Genomic DNA, 21014 nt, shown 5'->3' on the forward strand with positions numbered 1-21014 from the left:
AAATTGCTTCACTGTCACCTTAACAAGTCTGAGACAAATTTCTGTCGAATACGTAATAACTCATTATGCATTTTTGAAAGATTCCTAAATGTGAACATCTTCCAGTATAAGTTCCAGCTTACGTCCACAGTTGAGTTAGAAATGTCCACAGGAATGGAAATTGTTTGTAACCTGAAACCTCTGGTTAACCCCCAACACAACAGCAGGGACATGAGTTCTGGTGTAGTTCAAAGGGTTAATCTTTCTCAGCTCTTTACAAAGGACTTCAAGATACACACACAGATTACTCAGAGCTCCTTCCATCTCTTTCCTTTACTCCTCTGCTCCTGCAGGCAAGCTTTGTCTTCTTCCTCCCGAGTCTGGCTCCGCGTACTGGAGCAGGCTGCCTCTTTTATGTTAAAACCAGCAGTGTACCGAAACTGTGGCTCGGGAGTATTTCTGGGTAAGTCTGAAATCTGACAAAGTAAAGCTCACAGATCCCCTCAGCAACCCCTGGCAGCACCCATGGAAGCCAACAAGGCTGACCCAAAGAACTACAATTCCCAATATGCACATTTGGGCATCCATAGTAGTACCATAACCCAGGTGGGCTGCCAACTAGTGTGTTGGGGGACACAATGTCCTGAATAAACTGTCTTCCTCTATCCTTCCAGGATACTGCCAGATAAAAATCCCAGTTCAGCTCCTGCTGGGATGCCAGTCCCATCGTGACGTCTCTCACGACCCATAACATATATCGGTTTACACCCATACACCATATATAAAGGTATAGGTATAGATATTATAGTACAAGACTCCTAAGATAAAGACAATTTTTCACTCACCAGCCAGTGCCAAGGTAAATTCCAAGGATCTCATCCCTATCCTGTTTCTTGCTGTACAGCTGTATTTATCAAAATCCTTATCCGAAAATGGGGTTACCTGTGAAAAAATAATTCCAATTATTAGTCATTGTTGCTGTAGTAAAATAATAAGACCAGAACAGTTCATCATTGACATTATTCTAAATTTCACCAAGGACATCCACCAAGAGGTGTACTATAAACTGCTCAGTGTTGTTTGAGATGGCCGTAGTTAAGGTTAGTTGTCTGCCAAAGTGAAGAAAGTATTTAAAAAATGTGTCATGAGACCTCCAGGAACATTGTGTCAAGAGTACAAAAGGCCCTAATGATCAGCGGAACATTGTGATCCTTATGTTTAGCATCCATACTGTGACCTGTAGTGGACACAACTGCATAGACACCAGTTCCAGGTTCAAAGGACCTTGAATTCAAGGCAGTACAGGTCAGGTCAGGTCACGTTGGGGAGCATACACTGGTATAGCACCCACCATATGACGAAATAGCTAAGGATCCTGGTTGGCAACCCCCCCCTAGGGCAGACACACGGTCCAGTCCCACCCCACCAGAAATTAGCCTCTATCTGCCACAGCCAGGTGTTACGTGAGAGTTCCCTTGGCCTGGTCCAGCCACTCGAGTCCTCAACAATGAGTCGGATCACCCTCAGGGAATCGCTCCACATGGCTGTAGTGCCATAATTGACGCTCCCTCACAATGCAGGTAATGGGCCTCATTTGGGACTCCATGAGCAACACAAAGTCAAACCAACGGTACCCAAGGAGAGACACAGTACTGAAGGAGTCCAGTCTTCGTCTCAGGTCACTGGATAGCGTCCATGTCTCACAACCATATAGCTAAACAGGAAGCACCAGAACTCTAAAGACTTGGACCTTCGTCCTTTTGCAGAGATATCAGGAACGCCACACACAGTTTCCAGCGACCTCATGAGTCAAGTTTTTCTTTCCATACACATAATTCTTTCTCTCTTTCCTTCATCCTCTCTTCCCAGGCAAGCTTTGTCCACCTCTCCCCTACTCCGACTCCCAGAGTGAGGAGAGGCAGCTCCTTTAGCCCTGGACCCCAGAGTACTTCTTGTGGCCTCTGAACCCCCTGCAGATTTTAATTTTTTTCTCCAGCCATCTGGAGTTTTTTTTGTTTTTTCTCTCCTGCCTGGCCATCGGACCTTACTTTTATTCTACAGTATGTTAATTAGTGTTCTCTTATTTTAATTCTCACTTTGTCTTTTTTCTCTTTCTTCATCATGTAAAGCACTTTGAGCTACATTATTTGTATGAAAATGTGCTATATAAATAAATGTTGTTGTTGTTCTGGTGGCAGGACGTTGCACCCCGTGTCAGGTGGAATGGTCATAAAACAAGAGAGTCCTCTGGGACAGAACTTCTCTCCAGAACTACACTTCCCCTGTGGGGGTCCAAAAATGGAGGCGTGTCACAGGAGGACTGCCACCTATCACACTAGGGGAACAACTGATCTTGGCAGGCCGTCTCCCTCTGTCCATACATTATATCTTACTCCTGACTGGACAGCGTTTTTTGGGTTAGACATTTTGTTTTTGGGTGAAAAATTAGTAGTATTGCTCCGTAAAATACCTTGTTCATGTTCTGCAAGAGAAGAGGTGGAGAGCTAGCAGTTTAGAAATGTGGCACAGTTGTAAAGCTGCTGACTCGCAGTGAGGAGATCGTGGGTTTGCATCCTGGGTCCTTCCTGTGCAAAGCTTTGAGTAGTGAGAAAAGCGCTATATAAAATGTAAACACATCCATCCATTATCCAACCCGCAATATCCTAACACAGGCTCACGGGGGTCTGCTGGAGCCAATCCCAGACAACACAGGGTGCAAGGCATGAACAAATCCTGGGCAGGGCGCCAGCCCACCACAGGGCACACACACACATGCCAAGCACACACTAAGGACAATTTAGGATTGCTAATGCACCTGCATGTCTTTGGACTGTGGGAGGAAACCCATGGAGACACGGGGAGAACATGCAAACTCCACGCAGGGAGGACCTGGGAAGTGAACCCAGGTCTCCTTACTGCAAGGCAGCAGCGCTACCACTGCGCCACCGTACTGCCCATCTATATATATAATTCACTAAGTCCATGGCAAGCAAGACACACGCAAGACAGAGCCACGCCCACCAACTCACAGAGCCACGCCCACCAACAATTCACTAACAACAACAACAACAACATTTATTTATATAGCACATTTTCATACAAAAAGTAGCTCAAAGTGCTTTACATAATGAAGGAAAGAAAAATAAAAGACAAAATAAGAAATTAAAATAAGGCAACATTAGTTAACAACCGTGCCGACCATGGCATGCAAGACAGAGACCATGGGATACGCACGACAGAGCCACGCCCACCAACTCACAGAGCCCCGCCCACCAACTCTAATACCATGGGATACGCACGACACAGCCCCACCCGCCGACTCTAACCCTCCTCCCGAGTCCACCCTCGCTCTCGAGGCATGCAGCACCTCACTAAACACCGGCTCAGTCGCTTTCGTCTCTGCTACAGTCCACATGCACCTCTGAGCTGCTTTTCTATATTTAATCCACCAAGTCGCCTGACCATGGGATACGCACGCACGCACGCAAGACAGAGCCCCGCCCGCCAACTCTAACACTCCTCCCACGTCCATTACCTTCACATTGTTTGCTTTTTATTTCTGATCCCATTCAACAACTATATGGCGACATCGACTTCTCAACGGTGACTCCGGAACAACTCAGTACGCGAGCTATATTAAGCGTCACAAACAAAGACTCGCTACACCTTAATCAACAAGTACTGAAATTTATCCCTACCGACAAAGTAACTTTCACCAGCATTGCCTCCATCATCACAGATGATCCCGCAGATCAAGTTTCATTCCCCGAAGAATTTCTTAACAGTCTTACTCCCACTGGAATTCCTCCGCATAAACTCAAAATTAAAATTGGTTCAGTCATCATGCTTCTCAGAAACCTCATGCCAGCAAGAAGTCTCTGTGATGGCACTGGACTGACTGTTACCAGCATTCACCGCAATGTACTGGAGTGTAAAACGATCACAGCTGCTACCTCACAAACTGTCCATATTCCCTGGATTTCCCTGACCTCATCAGATTCAAATTTGCCTTTTACTTTTACACGCAGACAATTTCCTGTTAGATTGGCCTTTGCAATGACAATTAATAAGGCACAGGGACAAACTTTCAAAATAATATGCCTGTATCTGCCACAACCAGTTTTTAGTCACGGACAATTGTATGTTGCTCTCTCCAGAGTTCCATCTTTTCATTCACTCACAGTCATATCCTCAAACCCACCCCATTTGGACAACTGTGTCTTTCCGGAAGTGTTCACCCATCAATACATAATTATGCGGTGTATGCTACGCCGCGGGTTGGCTAGTTATTATTATCCACCCATCCATTTTCCAACCTGCTGAATCCGAAGACAGGGTCACGGGGGTCTGCTGGAGCCAATCCCAGCCAACACAGGGCACAAGGCAGGTAACCAATCCCGGGCAGGGTGCCAACCCACCGCAGGATACACACACAAACACACCCACACACCAAGCACACACTAGGGCCAATTTAGAATCGCCAATCCACCTAACCTGCATGTGTTTGAACTGTGGGAGGAAACCGGAGATCCCAGAGGAAACCCACGCAGACACGGGGAGAACATGCAAACTCCACGCAGGGAGGACCCGGGAAGCGAACCCAGGTCTCCTAACTGCGAGGCAGCAGCGCTACCACTGCGGCACCATGCCGCCCAGTTATTATTATTATTATTATTATTAAAATGTAGTCAAAAAGCAAAGCAAAATATTCACCAGGAAGACAAAAGTTCCGTTGTCCTAACTAAAATGTGAACCAAAAATCATAGTCAAAATTTCAGAGCCAAAAGGTGTTTGTGTGCCCCATCCGCAGTTCACCTCTGGCATGTGTTTGATTCTGCAGTCCGTGTTAGAACAAGTGGGTGAAAATTGAGTGTACATTGTGACGGACCACAGGGCAGGGCTGACAGCCTGGCCGGGTTAAAGCCCTGTAACCCTTACTTGGCAGGGAGGCCAGTGCAGTGGGTAGACTGGTGGTGGGGGGTGCCTCCCAAGAGTACATGGATGGCAGCGTTCCTGGGCCAGTATGCCCATTCCTTTACCAGGCAGAGAATGTTGGGAATTTCCAGTGCAGTGGGTGTCCTTACTTTCAGGGACTTCCCCGTGACTTGTTGATACCGGAAGTATTATTTGGTCTGGCATAAAAGGGGACGCCTCTTTCCACTGGGTGGTCAGAGTAGGTGTGAAGGTGTAGAAGGTGAAACGTATTGCGTGTTGTGCGGACAAGAAGGAAGGAAACTGAAACTGTGTGGAGGTATTGTCTGAAGTAAACGGCTTTTATTTGAACCCAGGACTGTGTCTGAGGGGTTTGGGGCACTGCAACTCCCCCGACAGGTCACACCATTTAAAGCCAGAGGTGATTTGCTGTAGTTTTGAGGTTTCTTTCCACTCTCTAAGCCCACTATCACATCATTCCTAAACCGGTTTCTTTTTTCTCCCTTTTTGAAGCTTACTAATTGATGCACTTTAAATCTGAAATTAAAGTAGAGGGAAACACACACACACACACACACACACACACACACACACACACACACACACACCGCCAGCCGAGATTTCTCTTCATTGTGTTGCACTAAGTACTCTCGAGATACTAAAATCCTCCCACCATTAAAAGAAACAGATAGATTTAATCTTATTTTCTGCTAGGCAAGCATCTTGTCAAAGTGCTTTCTGAAGCCATAATATCAGAGAACACCGAAACTCAAGAAAACCCTTTAATTATTTCCCAAAAGCTGCTTTTCACACTTTTCATTTTTCACAGGCAGATTCAGGAAGCGAAAATTTTTCAAATTACTGATACGCCGAACAAAACAAACTTGTCGCGCTCGCTAGGCTTGTTTAGGTGCAAATGGCTCACACCATTCAAGCAATTATGTAAATAGGAGTCAGGCTGTTAGGAGAAGAGATTGAATTACACAAGCCGTGTGTGCGTCAGAGCGTCATTAGACTTGGGGGGGCCAGGGGGGGGCAACACCGCAGCACCACACTAGTACGAATGGAATGGAACAGAGTGAGCATCGTCAGGAGCGAGGAAATCAAAAATGAAACCTTCTGGTGTATTCGGTAACAAGGAAATGACAGCACGGAAGACGCCATCGGCAGAGGCGACGTCTGCAAGAGGATAAAACATAATCACGTGGGCCGGTGACTGGGAACAACAACAATATGTATTTATACGATACGTTTTCATACAAATGATATAAATCAAAGTGCTTTACAGGATAAAGAAAGAGAAAAATGAAAAAATATATAAGAAAATAAAGTTAGGCAATACTAATTAACATAGAATAAAAGTAAGGTCAGGGCCAGGGCCAGGGAGGACAGAAAAATAAAAAAAAAAACTCCAGACGGCTGGAGAAAAAAAATAAAATCTGCAGGGGGTTCCAAGGCCACGAGACCACTCAGCCCCTTCTAGGCATTCTACCGAACATAAATGACCTCATGGTATTCAGGGTTCACATGGAAGAACTTTCTGTTCAATGCTTGTATGGACTTTATGTTGGGCAAGGTCGTGGGGTTCAACGGCTGTGGGGCATCTGTTAGTGAAGAAAGGTTCACGGATCTTGATTTTGCTGACGATGCTGTGATCTTCGCCAAGTCAAAGGAGGCTCTGATCTGGGCGCTCGAGAGAATGAGTGAGGAGTCTGAGTGTCTGGGCTTGCGAGTGTCCTGATAAAAATCAGCATCTAGGCCTTTAATGACCTCTTGGGCACGGTCATCAGCAGTGTGTCTGTCTGCGGAGAGAGTGTCGACCTCGTCGAGAGGTTTACTTACCTCGGCAGTGACATTCATGTCTCTGGTGACTCTTCCTATGAAGTCAGTAGATGGATTGGGAGAGCATGGGGGGTCATGAGGTCACTGGAAAGAGATGTGTGGTGCTCCCGATATCTCTGCAAAAGGACGAAGGTCCAAGTCTTTAGAGTCCTGGTCAGTGGCGTAGCGTAGTGGGGCCGGCAGGGGCGGCCCGCCCCAGGTGGCACTTTTAGGGGGTGGCAAAATTTCACAATAAATAATAATAATATCTTGTAAAAATTTGAACCATACCTAAATAAGGGGGGGCGGCAGAATTTTCCTCCACCCCGGGCGGCTGACACCCACGCTACGCCACTGGTCCTGGTGCTTCCTGTCTTGCTATATGGTTGTGAGACATGGACGCTATCCAGTGACCTGAGATGAAGACCGGACTCCTTTGGTACTGCTGTCTCTCCTTGGGTACCGTTGGTTTGACTTTGTGTTGCTAATAGAGTCCTGAATGAGGCACATTACCTGCATTGTGAGGGAGCGTCAGTTACGGCACGTACAGCCATGTGGTGCGTTTCCCAGAGGATGATCCAGCTTGTAAGATCCTCATTGTTGGGGACCAGGCCAAGGGGTCACCCATTTAACACCTGGCTGCGGCAGATAGAGAGTCATTTCTGGAGGGTGGGAATGGACCACGTGTTTGACTGTGGGGTTGCCAACCGGGATCCCGAATTGCTTTGTCGTGTTGTGGGTGCGGCAACGCACTGTACCAGTGCAGGCTCACTGACTTGACTTAACTTGATGGAAGAACTTGATGATGAAGGTCATGTGGACTTCTGGCCTTTAGTACATCAATGTAGGGACGTCACGGTGCTTTGATCAGGTGGAGGTGGCGCAGATCGATTTTCTTATCACTAATAAGATTGTTGATGAAAACATCTTGTTGGTTAATGCTCTAACATTTAATAAAGCCATATTTAATGTCTCGGAAGAGCAGAATTGAATTGTAGGAGCGTTGTGGGCATTCAAGATAGAAATTACGTTATTTTTATTATAGCCGCTCTGTGCGTATTTTTAATTTGATTTATAGTCTGTTTTTATAGTTTTAATACATTGTTCATCTTATGATGAGTTGTTTTTCCAGTATTTAACTCTTTCATTAACTATAGCCTAAAAGAGGCTACAGTGTCAGATTGACAATTCTATTCTTGTTATTTTGATTGGTGTAAAACAATGTCATGTAGTTACACCACAGTGTTATGCACATTTTTGCAGTCTTTATAAAGTTCAGCTCTCCTGTATTTGGCACAGTGAACTGAGATATGCCTTTCCTCAGACCTTTTGAATAAAGGATAATTATTTAATAATTATTTTAATAATACTACGGTCGGCTGGCGCCCTGCCTGGGGTTTATTTCCTGCCTTGCGCCCTGTGTTGGCTGGGATTGACTCCAGCAGACCCCTGTGACCTTGTAGCTAGGATATAGCGGGTTGGATAATGGATGGATGGATTTAATAATAATAATTATTTTAATAAATAATAATAATTCTTTGCATTTATATAGTGCTTTCCTCACTACTCAAAGCGCTCAGCAGTTGCAGGTTAAGGGCCTTGCTCAAGGGCCCAACAGAGCAGAGTCCCTTTTGGCATTTACGGGATTCGAACCGGCAACCTTCCGATTGCCAGTGCAGGATGTCCATTAGAACATCTAGAGGTGTAATTGTAATGTGCCGGACAGCCGGGACCCACGCCCTTTGGCACTGGATCCGGGGGAGCAGCCATGGGATGCACATTATGTCCCCCGGAACACTTGGTGGCAGCCCCCCTGGGTTGCATTGGGGCCACAATTATGGCCCTGTTGGGCTCCGTGGCCACCGCCAGGGGGAGCTGCATGGCTTAATGAGCCACACCTGGAAGTGCAGCCTAATTAGGCCAGTTACCACCTGGAGCTCTTCTGGGTGGGCTATAAAAGAAGCCTGCAGACACTAATGAAGACGCCAGAGTCGGGAGGAGGAGGAGGACGAAGTCGCCTGGGAGGAGTGGAGGATATTTCTTTGGTTTTGGGTTGATGTACTTAGGACTGTGTTGTGCCTGTGGGGGTCATGGGGAAGATGTGCCCCACAGGTGAAGAAAAATAAAAGTTTATTTATTTTTATACGTGCCTCTGGTGAGAGTCTGTGTCGGGTCTGGCGCCTATATAGCGCCATTGTTGCAGTAATTAAATTATTTTTATTATATTATTTATTTATTATATTTACTGTCTAGATTTTTTTTTTCATGCATTGAGGTTGAGTATTAATGCAGTGCATGTTTGAGGAAGATTTTGATACAGAATTATCATGTCCTAGCAAAAAATTACGGCAAGGGTTAGGAGTAATAGTAGAGAGTCAAGAGAGACGAATGTTCATAATTGCCTGCTTTGATTTGTTCATTTTAGAAATGAAATTGAGAGTAGAGTTCGGATTACTCACTTCCAGGAGAGCCCGGCCAGTGGTGTTGTAAATCCTCATGTTGTACTCCGTCAGTAAATTCATTTTGTCTCGCTGCCATTGGATGGTGGCTGGGGGATTGGAGATGACGTCACAGCTCATGTTCACGGGATTTCCTTCCCAGGAGTAGTACAGCGTGTGATTGGACTGGAACTTGGGGGCATCTGGAAAAGAAAGAAAATATAATAACAACATTAAAAAAAAAAAGACCCAGTGCTCGTCTGTGGAGTAACCGGCGCATGAGAGGCCTGCCTTTAGGGGCGCCTTGCTTGGCATGAATCAGGCTGAGGACTAATGTGCGTTACGTTTATCCATCCATCCATCCATCCATCCATTTTCCAACCCGCTGAATCCGAACACAGGGTCACGGGGGTCTGCTGGAGCCAATCCCAGTCAACACAGGGCACAAGGCAGGAACCAATCCCGGGCAGGGTGCCAACCCACCGCAGGAAAAAAGAACAAAAAACGGTGAATTTTGTTCAACAAGAAAAAATGTTATTATATGTAACAAACAAGAAAAAGTCAATGCTAAAACGTCAACATAAATACAATAGGAACGGTACGTCTAGTGTCCCCTGCTGTACCAATGTGGATTTAGTACACGTCTTTCGTGTGACATGTTTTCAAGCAGTCACCAATATTGCAATCTGGACAGTAGAAGCGTGGCTTCATTGTGCACTTTTCTCATAATGTTTTTTCTGTTGCTTATGAATGAAAGGGTAGAATATCAGCGCTGAAATTTCCCACCTTTGTGCTTTGATGCCTTGTGCTACCACAGCACAAGGCTTAGTGACTTCTATATTTCCCCCGACATGAATATTGACAGTTGCTGCATTGTAAATTGTCAGCTTTGGGGGCTCACATCTGTCTTTTGCTTTGTCACCGAGACATTACACCCCACGGCAGTGTTACGCGGCTGAAGTCACCAGGCATATTACAGCAATTTGGTCGTACAGTGATGCCATATTTGTTAGTTTCATCATCCTTAGCATTAGGAGTATCCTTGGAAAAAGGTTCCAAAAAATAAAAAAATAATTTTTTTTCAACAGGTAAAAATGTCATTACATGTAACAGAAACATGTCAAGACAAAAAATGCAATAGGAAAGGTATGTCGAGTGTCTAGAGCCTTACCGATGTACAGCAGATTTAGTACACGTCCCTCGTGTGACACCAACGCACCGCCTGATGTTTCGTTGTGCGCTTCTCTTATATTTTTTTCTGTTGAGAAAGTAGAATGTCAGTGCCTGATCCGTATGATCCACACCACCCATTGAGTTGTCGTGGGCTACCTCAGCACAAGGCTTAGTAACTTCCACATGTCCCGCGACGTGACAGTTGCTGCTTTGTGAACAGAGCTAACATTTTTCTTATCCTTTCACTTGAATGCAATCAATGCTGAAGGCTCACATGACCAAATTCACCAGGCACATCACACTGGTTCGGTTTCACTGCCTGTGATGACCAATTCACATTGTCATCACCATCACTTGATTCATCTAATGGTTTGATTTTAGTTTGTACTAAAACTGGATTTACAGCTTCTCGCATCCACACCATTGTGTGTTTTGGTTGAAGGCTCTGCCTCACTCATAAATATTGATGAACTCATTGAAAATGTCAAGATTTATTTTTGACAGCTGTCACACACCCACGTGTGCATAGGAGGCAGTCAAAGAGCTTAACTGAGGGTAAGATGTCAGCTGGGGGGGCTGATGTTGTGCACTAACCTCTTCAACAGATCGTCAGAAGGGAATCCCAGCTAAACCGGCAATCACTTTCACATCCCTGTCCAGACCACGCCCTCTTACTGACATCACTTCTGTCACGGGCCCGCCTCTTCCTGCACATCACCTATAAAAGCCCCGCCCCACACCTCTCCTCCCCATTCAGTTCTATTTGGACTCACTAGTTTTGCTTGTTTTTCTTCTAATACAGATCCCCAAACCTTTCTCTCTGCGTCTTCTCTCGTTATTACACAGCATGATGTCATTTCATCCATTAGATGGCGGCAGAATTCTGTCCAGAGCTTTATTTATTTCTTATATATTTTGTCTATTTTTTCCCTTTCTTCTTCCTGAAGTCAAGAATTTTTTTTGGCAGCAGATCCCAAGCCATGAATAAAGAATTGGACCAAGACATTCCTCCGAGAGCAACTTCTCCCAACCATCCAAGAACAGTTTAATGACCAACAATGAACAATTCAGCATGATGGAGCAACGGGCCATGAGGTGAAAGTGATAACCAAGTGGCTCGAGGAACAAGTTATCGATATTTGGGGTCCATGGCCAGGAAACTCCCCAGACCTTAATGCCATTGAGAACTTGTGGTCAATGAGGCGGGTGGTGAAACAGAAACCCACCAACTTTGACCAACTCCAAGCATTGATGATGCAAGAATGGGCTGCCATCAGTCAGGATTTGCCCCAGAAGTTGATGGACAGACAGCATGGCAGGGTGAATGGCATAAGTCTTGAAAAAGAAAGAAGGGCCAACACTGCAAATATTGACTCTGCGCATAAACTTAATGGAATTGTCAATAAAAGCCTTTGAAACTTAGGAAATGCTTGTAATTCTACTTTAGTTTACCACAGAAACATCTGACAGAAAGATCTTAAATGCAGAAAACTTTGTGAAAACCAACACTTGGGCCATTCTCAGATCTTTTGGCCACGACTGTACTTTATTTTTTGAACACCCTTCTGGTTTACAGCATTTTTTTCACTTGACTTTTCCATCTGGGTGCAACAAAATCAATTTGCATCATCTGACGTTGAAGACCCTCACCATTCACTAGGGTCCAAGGTACCTGTTACCAGCCAGCACCAATGAGGGGGCTTTGCCAGCCTTTAGTTCTTCTGTTCTCAGTTTACGATTTTCTCTTTTGAAATGTAAGCCTTATTGAGAGTTTTGATCATACCTAATGAAGGTTTTCTTTTGATTTGTTTCCAGGTTGCCATTTTTAGTGGATTATAGAGGTATTGAAGTGTGATCTTCTTTGGTGTTATCTTTTCTAATACTTCCATTTATTCCATATTTGGTCTTGTTCCTGTCTAGAGGACTCCATTACCAAGTACATTCATCTCATGACTTATTTTGCATTTAATTCAAGGCAGTTAGAACATTTTCTGTTTATTATGTTTAATTGGGAATATAAGGGGTGTTTCCTTGATAGCTTATTTTCTTACTTTGCAATGAGTAATTTAAATAAACATTTATCCATTTAGTCAAATAGCATGGTTGCTCTCAATTAACATCAATATTGATTAGCTAATTAAGTGCAAGCTGAGATTTCAAGGTTTATTTAAATGACATGTTTTTTTAGGGGGGCTGCAGAAGCGTCGCCAGAATCGGCCCAATGTTAGGAGCACACGCAGCTCTGTGAGAGCACAGGGACCACCAAGTGACAAGAGTCCAGGACACCCCCCAAACCTAGTCAGACAGGCAATTAGATAATTCAAAACTGAGAAGTCAACTGGAAAGAGGATGTCTTGAAAATAAAGCCAAAGTCAAACAATCAAAATCAGACCTCACTACCAGTCATTTCAGCTAAACCACCATGAAACCACAAACATGTTTTTCTTTGTCCACCGAGAGATAACCCTGTTTTTGGAAGCCACCACATTTGTACCTAGTGGTCACTACATATGATGCCACAGCAAGAGTCATGTGAAGGACGCAAGTTGGTCGGAGGTTTATTGGGAGGAACTCTACCACAGTGGATCAAGCAACAGCAGTCCTCTAGCATGGCGGAGAGAGGAAGCGGGCAAATTCTCAGTGCTTGCTTTTCTGGTCAAATCACACATCTGTTCCCAGTGAGTGACGGGGACTTTGTCACAGTGGAGACGTCTCCGCTTCATGCACAGTGCTGATATCCTCATTGAAAAGGAAATGTAACATTATAAGTACTTCATCGCGCCAATCAGCACACTCACACACAGCTTAATGGGTCAGCAAGGCATTGAAGCAGGAAATAAAAGGCAGCCATTGGTGGAGTAATGTTTGGTGTTATCTCAGAAAATCAAAAGATCGACTTAAATTGGGATGATTTAGCACTGCAGTAATGTAATATTATAGGTTTACAGGGCCATTACTGTGACGTGAAATTTTCACTTACATGTTCCCTTCACCATGCAACACGTCTTATGTTACTACAGTGCAAATATTTTGTGCTGATATATAAGATTATTTTATTTTAATACAAAAGAAATATAGATAGTGTAGAAGCTGGCCCGGACACGTTCAAATCACCCACAACACGTTTATTATACATTTTTACAGTGCACCACAACCCCCAAAGTCCAGGCCAACTCAAATGCCTTACTCTTCAGGCCGTCTCCTTGTCTCTCCTCCCGAGCCCCATTCTTCTCCACTCTCGACTCCAGCCCCTGAATGTAGGGAGGCGGCCCCTTTTATAATCACCTGGATGTGCTCCAAGAGCCTCCCGACAATCTTCCACCGACACGCCCCAGTGTGGCGGAAGTGCCGGCTGCGCACCCGGAAGCACTCCGGGTGTCCCCGCTTCTCTTCCCCCCCAGCACTTCCGGGTGTGGCGGAAGTGCTGAGGTCCAGGGCTCCAAAGGCATTGGGGCACCCCCTGGCGGTGACCACGGGCCCCTACAGGGTTGAGCTTCAAAGCTCTGTACCTGTGGTCCCCATAGGCACCAGGGCGGTCGCCCCCACGTGGTCTGGGGAAGGCGCAAGCCATCTTCCGGTCCTCCGGGGGGTTCCAGCCGGGTGGCCCCACCCCCCCCCACCCCAAACAACAGCCAACTGTGACGATAGACATGCTGAAATTTCTGCATTTGCACACTAGTTTGAATGTATTGCTTAGTGTTTTGCTTTTTTGAATGTGTAATAATAAGTAACATTAAATATACTGTCACACACATGCAGGGAGGGCCTGAGAGAGGGGAATTCCACAAGAGACCAGGGGGTGGCAGAGTGTGCTGACCTTTTCTCTCTTTCCACTGCAGACCGATTACGGGAAATTCCGTCTGGGTCCAATGACCTCACTTCCGGTTCTGGCCCTGATGACCTTACTTCCTCTGCTCTCCCTTAACCCTTAAACCACCGGAACTAGCTATAGCTGGTTCCCCAATGCGATTTCCGAGCATGCCGCAGCTGAGTATATTCAGCGACATTCATTTGTTGAACGCCGCAACCGGCTCTAGTCGGTTCTCAGTGCAATTTGCCAGCACGCCGGAGCTGATCAGTCTGTGCTGTATATTCATTGAGCAGCCAGCTCAGGACCAGTGGCGCCCCCTAGTGAATCAGCAGTAGCTGGGATTGAGCCGCTGCACTAGACTGGCCTGCCAGCATCAGCGTTGGCCTCTGTGTGTTTGTGTGCAGCCAGTTCAAGCACAGTTGATTTACAGAATTTTCAATCAATGGCTTCACTTGCACCTTGTACATATAATAATAGATTGTTGCAGTATTTTTTTATAGTTATTACAGTTCATTGGCAGGGTGTAAAATGATCCGTGTTGAAGTACTTGTGATGCTCTTTGCATGAAAACAAATATGTGATCCATTAAAATTTCACTTCTTCTTAGTGAATTGTGATGTTTCCTTAAAAAGTGCAGCAAAAGAGTAGTTGGCATCTGGGGGTGCATTAACCCCCCAAGTATGTGGTGGTTTAAGAATTACAACCGCCATCTTTGCCTCCTTAAGTCGATTTCAGAATCGGTACACAATGTACTCCCAATTTAACTCTTTCACAGCCAGGAAAAATTAAATGGGTGGCTGCCCCAAACCTTTTTGTGACTCTATTGTCTCATCTTTGACAATACATACATTTCATATGTGAGGATATCGTGAAGCCAGCATTACAATGTACTGCACATTATATTGAAGTGTATTGTCTCATGCCTACTAAATAATTAACAGAATCAAATTCTGCACAATCTTATCTACTGTGTAATAAAACACTAAAGTGTGTGAGTCCAGTCTCTCTGAGCAATCTGATTGGTCAGTTTGGCTTTGCTGTGATTGGTCAATTTGGCTTTGGTGATGCAACAAAAGAGGAAGTGCAAGTGTGAGACGTACGACGAGGAGTGGGGGGCGTAGGAGCCACACTGAGAGAGTCGCCTTCAAAGACCGCAACCGCGAGAAAAATGACAAGAGTCTGAGAGGCAGGCTTTACGGGAACGCCGATAAAGAGACATTCACACACAGGTACTGAAGGTACACTAGGGCCACGTGATAGCAAATATGGTTAAGTTACTCTATTCCTTGTCTTCGACAGGTACTGTGGCAAGTAATTAATAAAAGAAGTCAAGTAAAATTTGCATACAGAAAACAAAATGAACCAAAAATCCAGAAAAATAAACCACAATCACCACAAATAGGAGGTTAATTACCTACCACTCTGGAGTTGCCCCCGGTGAGAGGCGCCGAGCAGGTGTGGGTATACTTATTGCCGCCCGACTTGGAACCTGTACATTGGGGTTTACCCCGGTGGACGAGAGGGTAGCCTGTCTTCAGGTGGGGAGACGGGTCCTAACTGTTGTTTGTGCGTATGCACCGAACAGAAGTTCGGAGTACCCACACTTTTTGGAGTTCCTGGAGGGGGTGCTAGAGGGCATACTGTCTGGGGACTCCCTCGTTCTCCTGGGAGACTTCATGCTCACGTGGGCAATGACAGTGAGACCTGGAAGGGCGTGATTGGGAGGAATGGCCCCCCGATCTGAACCCGAGTGGTGTTTTGTTATTGGACTTCTGTGCTCGTCACGGATTGTCCATAACGAACACCATGTTCAAGCATAGGGGTGTTCATATGTGCACTTGGCACCAGGACACCCTAGGCCTCAGTTCGATGATCGACGGACTTGCAGCCACATGTCTTGGACACTCGGGTGAAGAGAGGGGCGGAGCTGTCAACTGATCACCACCTGGTGGTGAGTTGGCTACGATGGTGGAGGAGGATGCCGGTCAGGCCTGGTAGGCCCAAACGTGTTGTGAGGATCTGCTGGGAACGTCTGGCAGAGCCCCCTGTCAGAAGTAGCTTCAACTCCCACCTCCGGCAGAACTTCGACCATGTCCCAAGGGAGGTGGGGGACATTGAGTCCGAATGGGCCATGTTCCGTGCCTCTATTGTTGAGGCAGCTGACCGGAGCTGTGGCCGTAAGGTGGTCAGTGCCTGTCGTGGCGGCAATCCCCGAACCGGTCCCTTTTGTCCTGTGGGACTCTGGAGGCAGCTGATAGGTACCGGCAGGCCAAGCGGAATGTGGCTTCGGTGGTTGCTGAGGCAAAAACTCGGGCATGGGAGGAGTTTGCGGAGGCCATGGAGAACGACTTTCGGACGGCTTCGAGGAGATTCTGGTCCATCGTCAGGCGTCTCAGGAGGGGGAAGCAGTGCAGTGTCAACACTGTATATGGTGGGGATGGTGCGCTGCTGACCTTGACTCAGGACGTTGTGGGTCGGTGGGGGGAGTGCTTCGAAGACCTCCTCAATACCAATAACATGCCTTCCAATGAGGAAGCAGGGCCTGGGGACTCGGAGGTGGGCTCCCCCATCTCTGGGACTGAGGTCACCGAGGTGGTCAAAAAACTTCTTGGTGGCAGGGCCCCGGGGGTGGATGAGATCCACCCAGAGTTCCTCAAGGCTCTGGATGTTGTAGGGCTGTCTTGGTTGACACGTCTCTGCAACATCGCATGGACATCAGGGACAGTGCATCTGGATTGGCAGACTGGGGTGGTGGTCCCCCTCTTTAAGAAAGGGGACCGGAGGGTGTGTTCCAACTACAGAGGGATCACACTCCTCAGCCTCCCTGGAAAAGTCTATTCGGGGGTTCTGGAGAGGAGGGTCCGTCAGATAGTCGAACTTCGGATTCAGGAGGAACAGTGTGGTTTTTGTCCTGGTCGCAGAACAGTGGACCAGCTCTACATCCTTAGCAGAGTCCTAGAGGGTGCATGGGAGTTTGCCCAACCAGTCTACATGTGTAGACTGGTTGGGTCCTGATAAGGGCTGTTCGGTCCCTGTATAACTGGTGACTCACGCCACACCACAAAGATACAACAACTGCCAAAATACACAATGCATACTTCACGACACAGGACACCCAGTGCCCCCTTATAGTCTCGGATCTCCACGGCTAAACAGAAAAAAAAACAAAAAAAAAAACAAGTGAAAAGTTTACAAAAGCACAGCTTACTGTGAGTCTGAATCCAAGCATTTGACTGATTAAAAGGGAACAAATCATATCAGAGCACTTTGGGGAATAACAGCATTTAGCCGCTCTGTTTATTAGTGAAAAAAGGCATTCTGTATTTGTCAAGTGGCAAAGTCCTTTAGAAAATGAATACATAAAAAATAAAACAGTAAAGGCAGACAAGTGGACTGAAATGATTCCTAGCTAAGCACTCCACGAGGGTCATTATTTGACTATTCAGGGCTTTGCTGACAATAATTACATCTGAATCAGAGTGGGGGGCTTTATTACAGTGACGAGTGGTGCACGCTGGCTTTCAGAATGCCATTTTAAGGAATGGTGCTTGGCTTTGACATTTTACTGATGCCTGCCTCGCCAATAATTGAGAACGGTGCAAATTAGTTTCATCTCACAAGCGACGATTACAAGCCCATTCATTCCCAGAAACTCGACTGTACCATAACCCTGTTTTGGCAAATGGATTTTTTTTTTTACCACAAGTGCAGTAAATGTGCGACTTTCTTTTAGTGTGAGCAAGTGGCATGCAGAGACAACTGGGATCTTCACACCCATTTGCAATACTTGGCATTTATAATGAATGAGTGCACTCATACCAAATGATACCAGTTAAAACAATTCACTTTCAGGATTTACTGTATGGGCGGCATGGTGGCGCAGTGGGTAGCGCTGCTGCCTCGCAGTTTGGAGATCTGGGGACCTGGGTTCGCTTCCCGGGTCCTCCCTGCATGGAGTTTGCATGTTGTCTGCGTGGGTTTCCTCCGGGCGCTCCGGTTTCCTCCCACAGTCCAAAGACATGCAGGTTAGGTGGATTGGCTGTATGGATTTACTGTATGTGCAGTAATTACATATAGATAGATAGATAGTGCCTTTTCTATCTGTCTGTCTGATAGTGCCTTTCCTATCTATCTATCTATCTATTATATAGTGCCTTTCAAATCTATCTATCTATCTATGATATAGTGCCTTTCATATCTATCTATCTATCTATCTATCTATCTATCTATCTATCTATCTATCTATCTATCTATCTATCTATCTATCTGTCTGTCTGTCTGTCTGTCTGTCTGTCTGTCTGTCTGTCTGTCTGTCTGTCTGTCTGTCTGTCTGTCTGATAGTGCCTTTTCTATCTATCTATCTATCTATCTATCTATCTATCTATCTATCTATCTATCTATCTATCTATCTATCTATCAGGCAGATAGACAGATAGATAGATAGATCTGTGAAAGGCACTATATATTGTACTTGTGAGGAGATGGATAAACCAGAAAGGACCGATAGTATAAAAGGTGTGCTGAGAGGGATATGCCACTTGTGCTACCTGCTCACCATGTCCTGTTCTCCTACTTCTGCCCCTGCAAACCCCTGCTGACAGTCCACATTGGGGCAGGCAGCTGCAGACTAACTAAAGAAGTAATCATTTCAATTTCCATTTCCATTTCTAAAAAAAGACATTTTATTACAAAACTTCAGCGTTATGGAGAAGTGATGTCTAAAATGACGATGACTCCTTTAGGCTGCAGGTCTCCTGATATGAAGGTTGCACATCATTTTCTTCAGGAGTTTACATGTTTTTGAATGACATACATGAAGAGGTAGATGTTACCCTAAAAGTCAAGGCAGACAGAGGGTGATTATTTAGTCTTTGTCTCTTCTGAATCAATGAAATATTCTGAATGTGTTCTGGAAGTAAATGTAAGTAAGGTGAGATATGCCCTGGGTGTATCTCTCAAGGATTGGGTGCTCCTTATACGAGTATCAGAGGATGAAGGCGAGGGTGTGGCTAGTGATTCTGAACATGGAGGAAAAGCTGGAGTCAGATTCTAACGTACTGACTAAAGATCAGGGAAAAATAGTAACATACAGGCCTCCTTTAAAAACGTTTGGAGATTTGCTATGGTGGGAACTGAACTTGCAGATAAATCAGTCTAGATTATTAACCTAAAAGCGGATACGCCAGCCATGTACAGAGAAAATCAGAAAGATGTGCCGAAAGGTGGAATGGAGGTGACAGCTGAGAGAAAAAGTTTGAAAAGAGCTGCTGCTGCATCTTCTCACCAGATGAATGATAAAAGCGCTGCTGCTTCTGAAAAGAGCACAACCTCTCACAGACAGGAGTCTCAGCTAGCTTGAGAACACAACCGATGGCGTGAGTGAGCGGGAGGAGGTCCTCATTCAGGAACAAAGTAGTGAACAGGAGCAGCTCAAGCCAGTGTCATTTACTCCTGCATGTGCTGGGGGGTTAATTTATCCCACTCAGTTTAGCATCCCAAGGAGCCAGTGATCATTAAAACAGCAAGGTGTGGCAGAGGGTGGGCTGGTCCTTTACAGAACACAATCGCACAGCTAAGCAATAAAAAAGAGAGATTGTTGTGTGCGATTGGGCAACATAAATAAACCAGGAAATCAATGGTCGCTTTAGCTTTAATTCAACTATATATATATTTTTGGATATGCTGTATTAATCCCAAACGGAAAACTGTCTTTTCACATGACTTTGGGGGTCAGAGCAGAGGGTCAGCCATTGTACACAATACCCCTGGAGCAATTTTCAGGTTAAGGGTCTTACTCAAGGAACACACAGATTAGTGTAATCAGGTGGTGCAGTGCAGCAAAACTATGGGGTATTGTGATAGGAATGGAAAAAAGGGGATGAATGTGACTGACATCACAGCAACTGAAGGACTAAACCGATTTCATCAAACGCAAGGAGCTTCATACCTGGGCCAAGGATTTACTCAGTGCCTAAAGTGGAAAGATTTCTGTTTTAGTTGACTTTATTGTCTTTGGTGCTCCCCATGATGCATTGCAAATTTTACAAGATTTCTTAATTAAGTGGGAGCTTTGACCCCTCAGAGTTTTGCAGTGTCATACATACATTAGATTGGAGGGTGGGGTGGTGGTGAGGGGATTCCCTCTTGGGAGTGTTGATTGGGATGTGTTTCATAAATTAGAAATGAGAGCAGGGGTATGTATATTCGGGATGATAGATGTTGCTCCACTTGAAGGTTAGAGTGCGATATGCCAGCACACAACAATTTACTGCTGGTACACAGAGAAGAAAAATTAATAAAAAATAATAATAATTAACTTGTTACATTTATATAGCTCTTTTCTCACTGCTCATAGTGAGTGGGGAGCCACTTCAAGCACCACTAATGTGTCGCACCTGCCTGGATGGTGTGATGGCAGCCATTTCGGACCACTACGCGCACCGCACATGAGCTGTCAGGTGGTGAAGTGGTGAGAGAGAGCGAGCCAATAGGAGACAAGGAACGATTAGGGTGCATGGATACACCCTATTCTTTACGATGGATGCCCAGGGATTTTTTATGACCACAGAGAACCAGGACCAGCACAGCATCCTTGTCAATGCACACAGAGAGATCACAGGGTCACCAACACCTCGTCCAGCAGCAACCCAAGCTTTCCCTAGATGGTCTCTCATCCAAGTGGCCCCAACATGTTTAGCTTCAGGTGGATGACCACTACTGAAGTGCATGTGTCATGGCTGCTAGAATAAGCTGGAATGACATATGCCTGCTTCAAGCACTGGATTTAGTAACACATGCTGGCCAGTAAAATGTGCAATTTGTCAAACAAAAGAAGAAAAAGTAACGCCAAAGTGATGCAC

The 21014-nt window shown here is 45.5% G+C and overlaps 1 protein-coding gene across 3 annotated transcripts in view; it reads right to left on the minus strand.

The window, feature by feature from the left end:
* Positions 1 to 21014, minus strand: part of LOC114651263 (neural cell adhesion molecule 2-like) — a 1104951-nt gene that overhangs the window by 329433 nt on the left and 754504 nt on the right. For all 3 annotated transcript variants that reach the window (XM_051927215.1, XM_051927216.1, XM_051927217.1), the window contains exons 10-11: positions 9192 to 9373; positions 825 to 921 (exon numbers count right to left, since the gene is read on the minus strand). In XM_051927215.1, the coding sequence (XP_051783175.1) occupies positions 825 to 921; positions 9192 to 9373 (279 nt within the window). The remainder of the gene's footprint in view (positions 1 to 824; positions 922 to 9191; positions 9374 to 21014) is intronic.

The sequence above is a fragment of the Erpetoichthys calabaricus genome, chromosome 4, assembly GCF_900747795.2.
Source record: "Erpetoichthys calabaricus chromosome 4, fErpCal1.3, whole genome shotgun sequence".
In the NCBI taxonomy this organism is placed as follows: domain Eukaryota; kingdom Metazoa; phylum Chordata; class Cladistia; order Polypteriformes; family Polypteridae; genus Erpetoichthys; species Erpetoichthys calabaricus.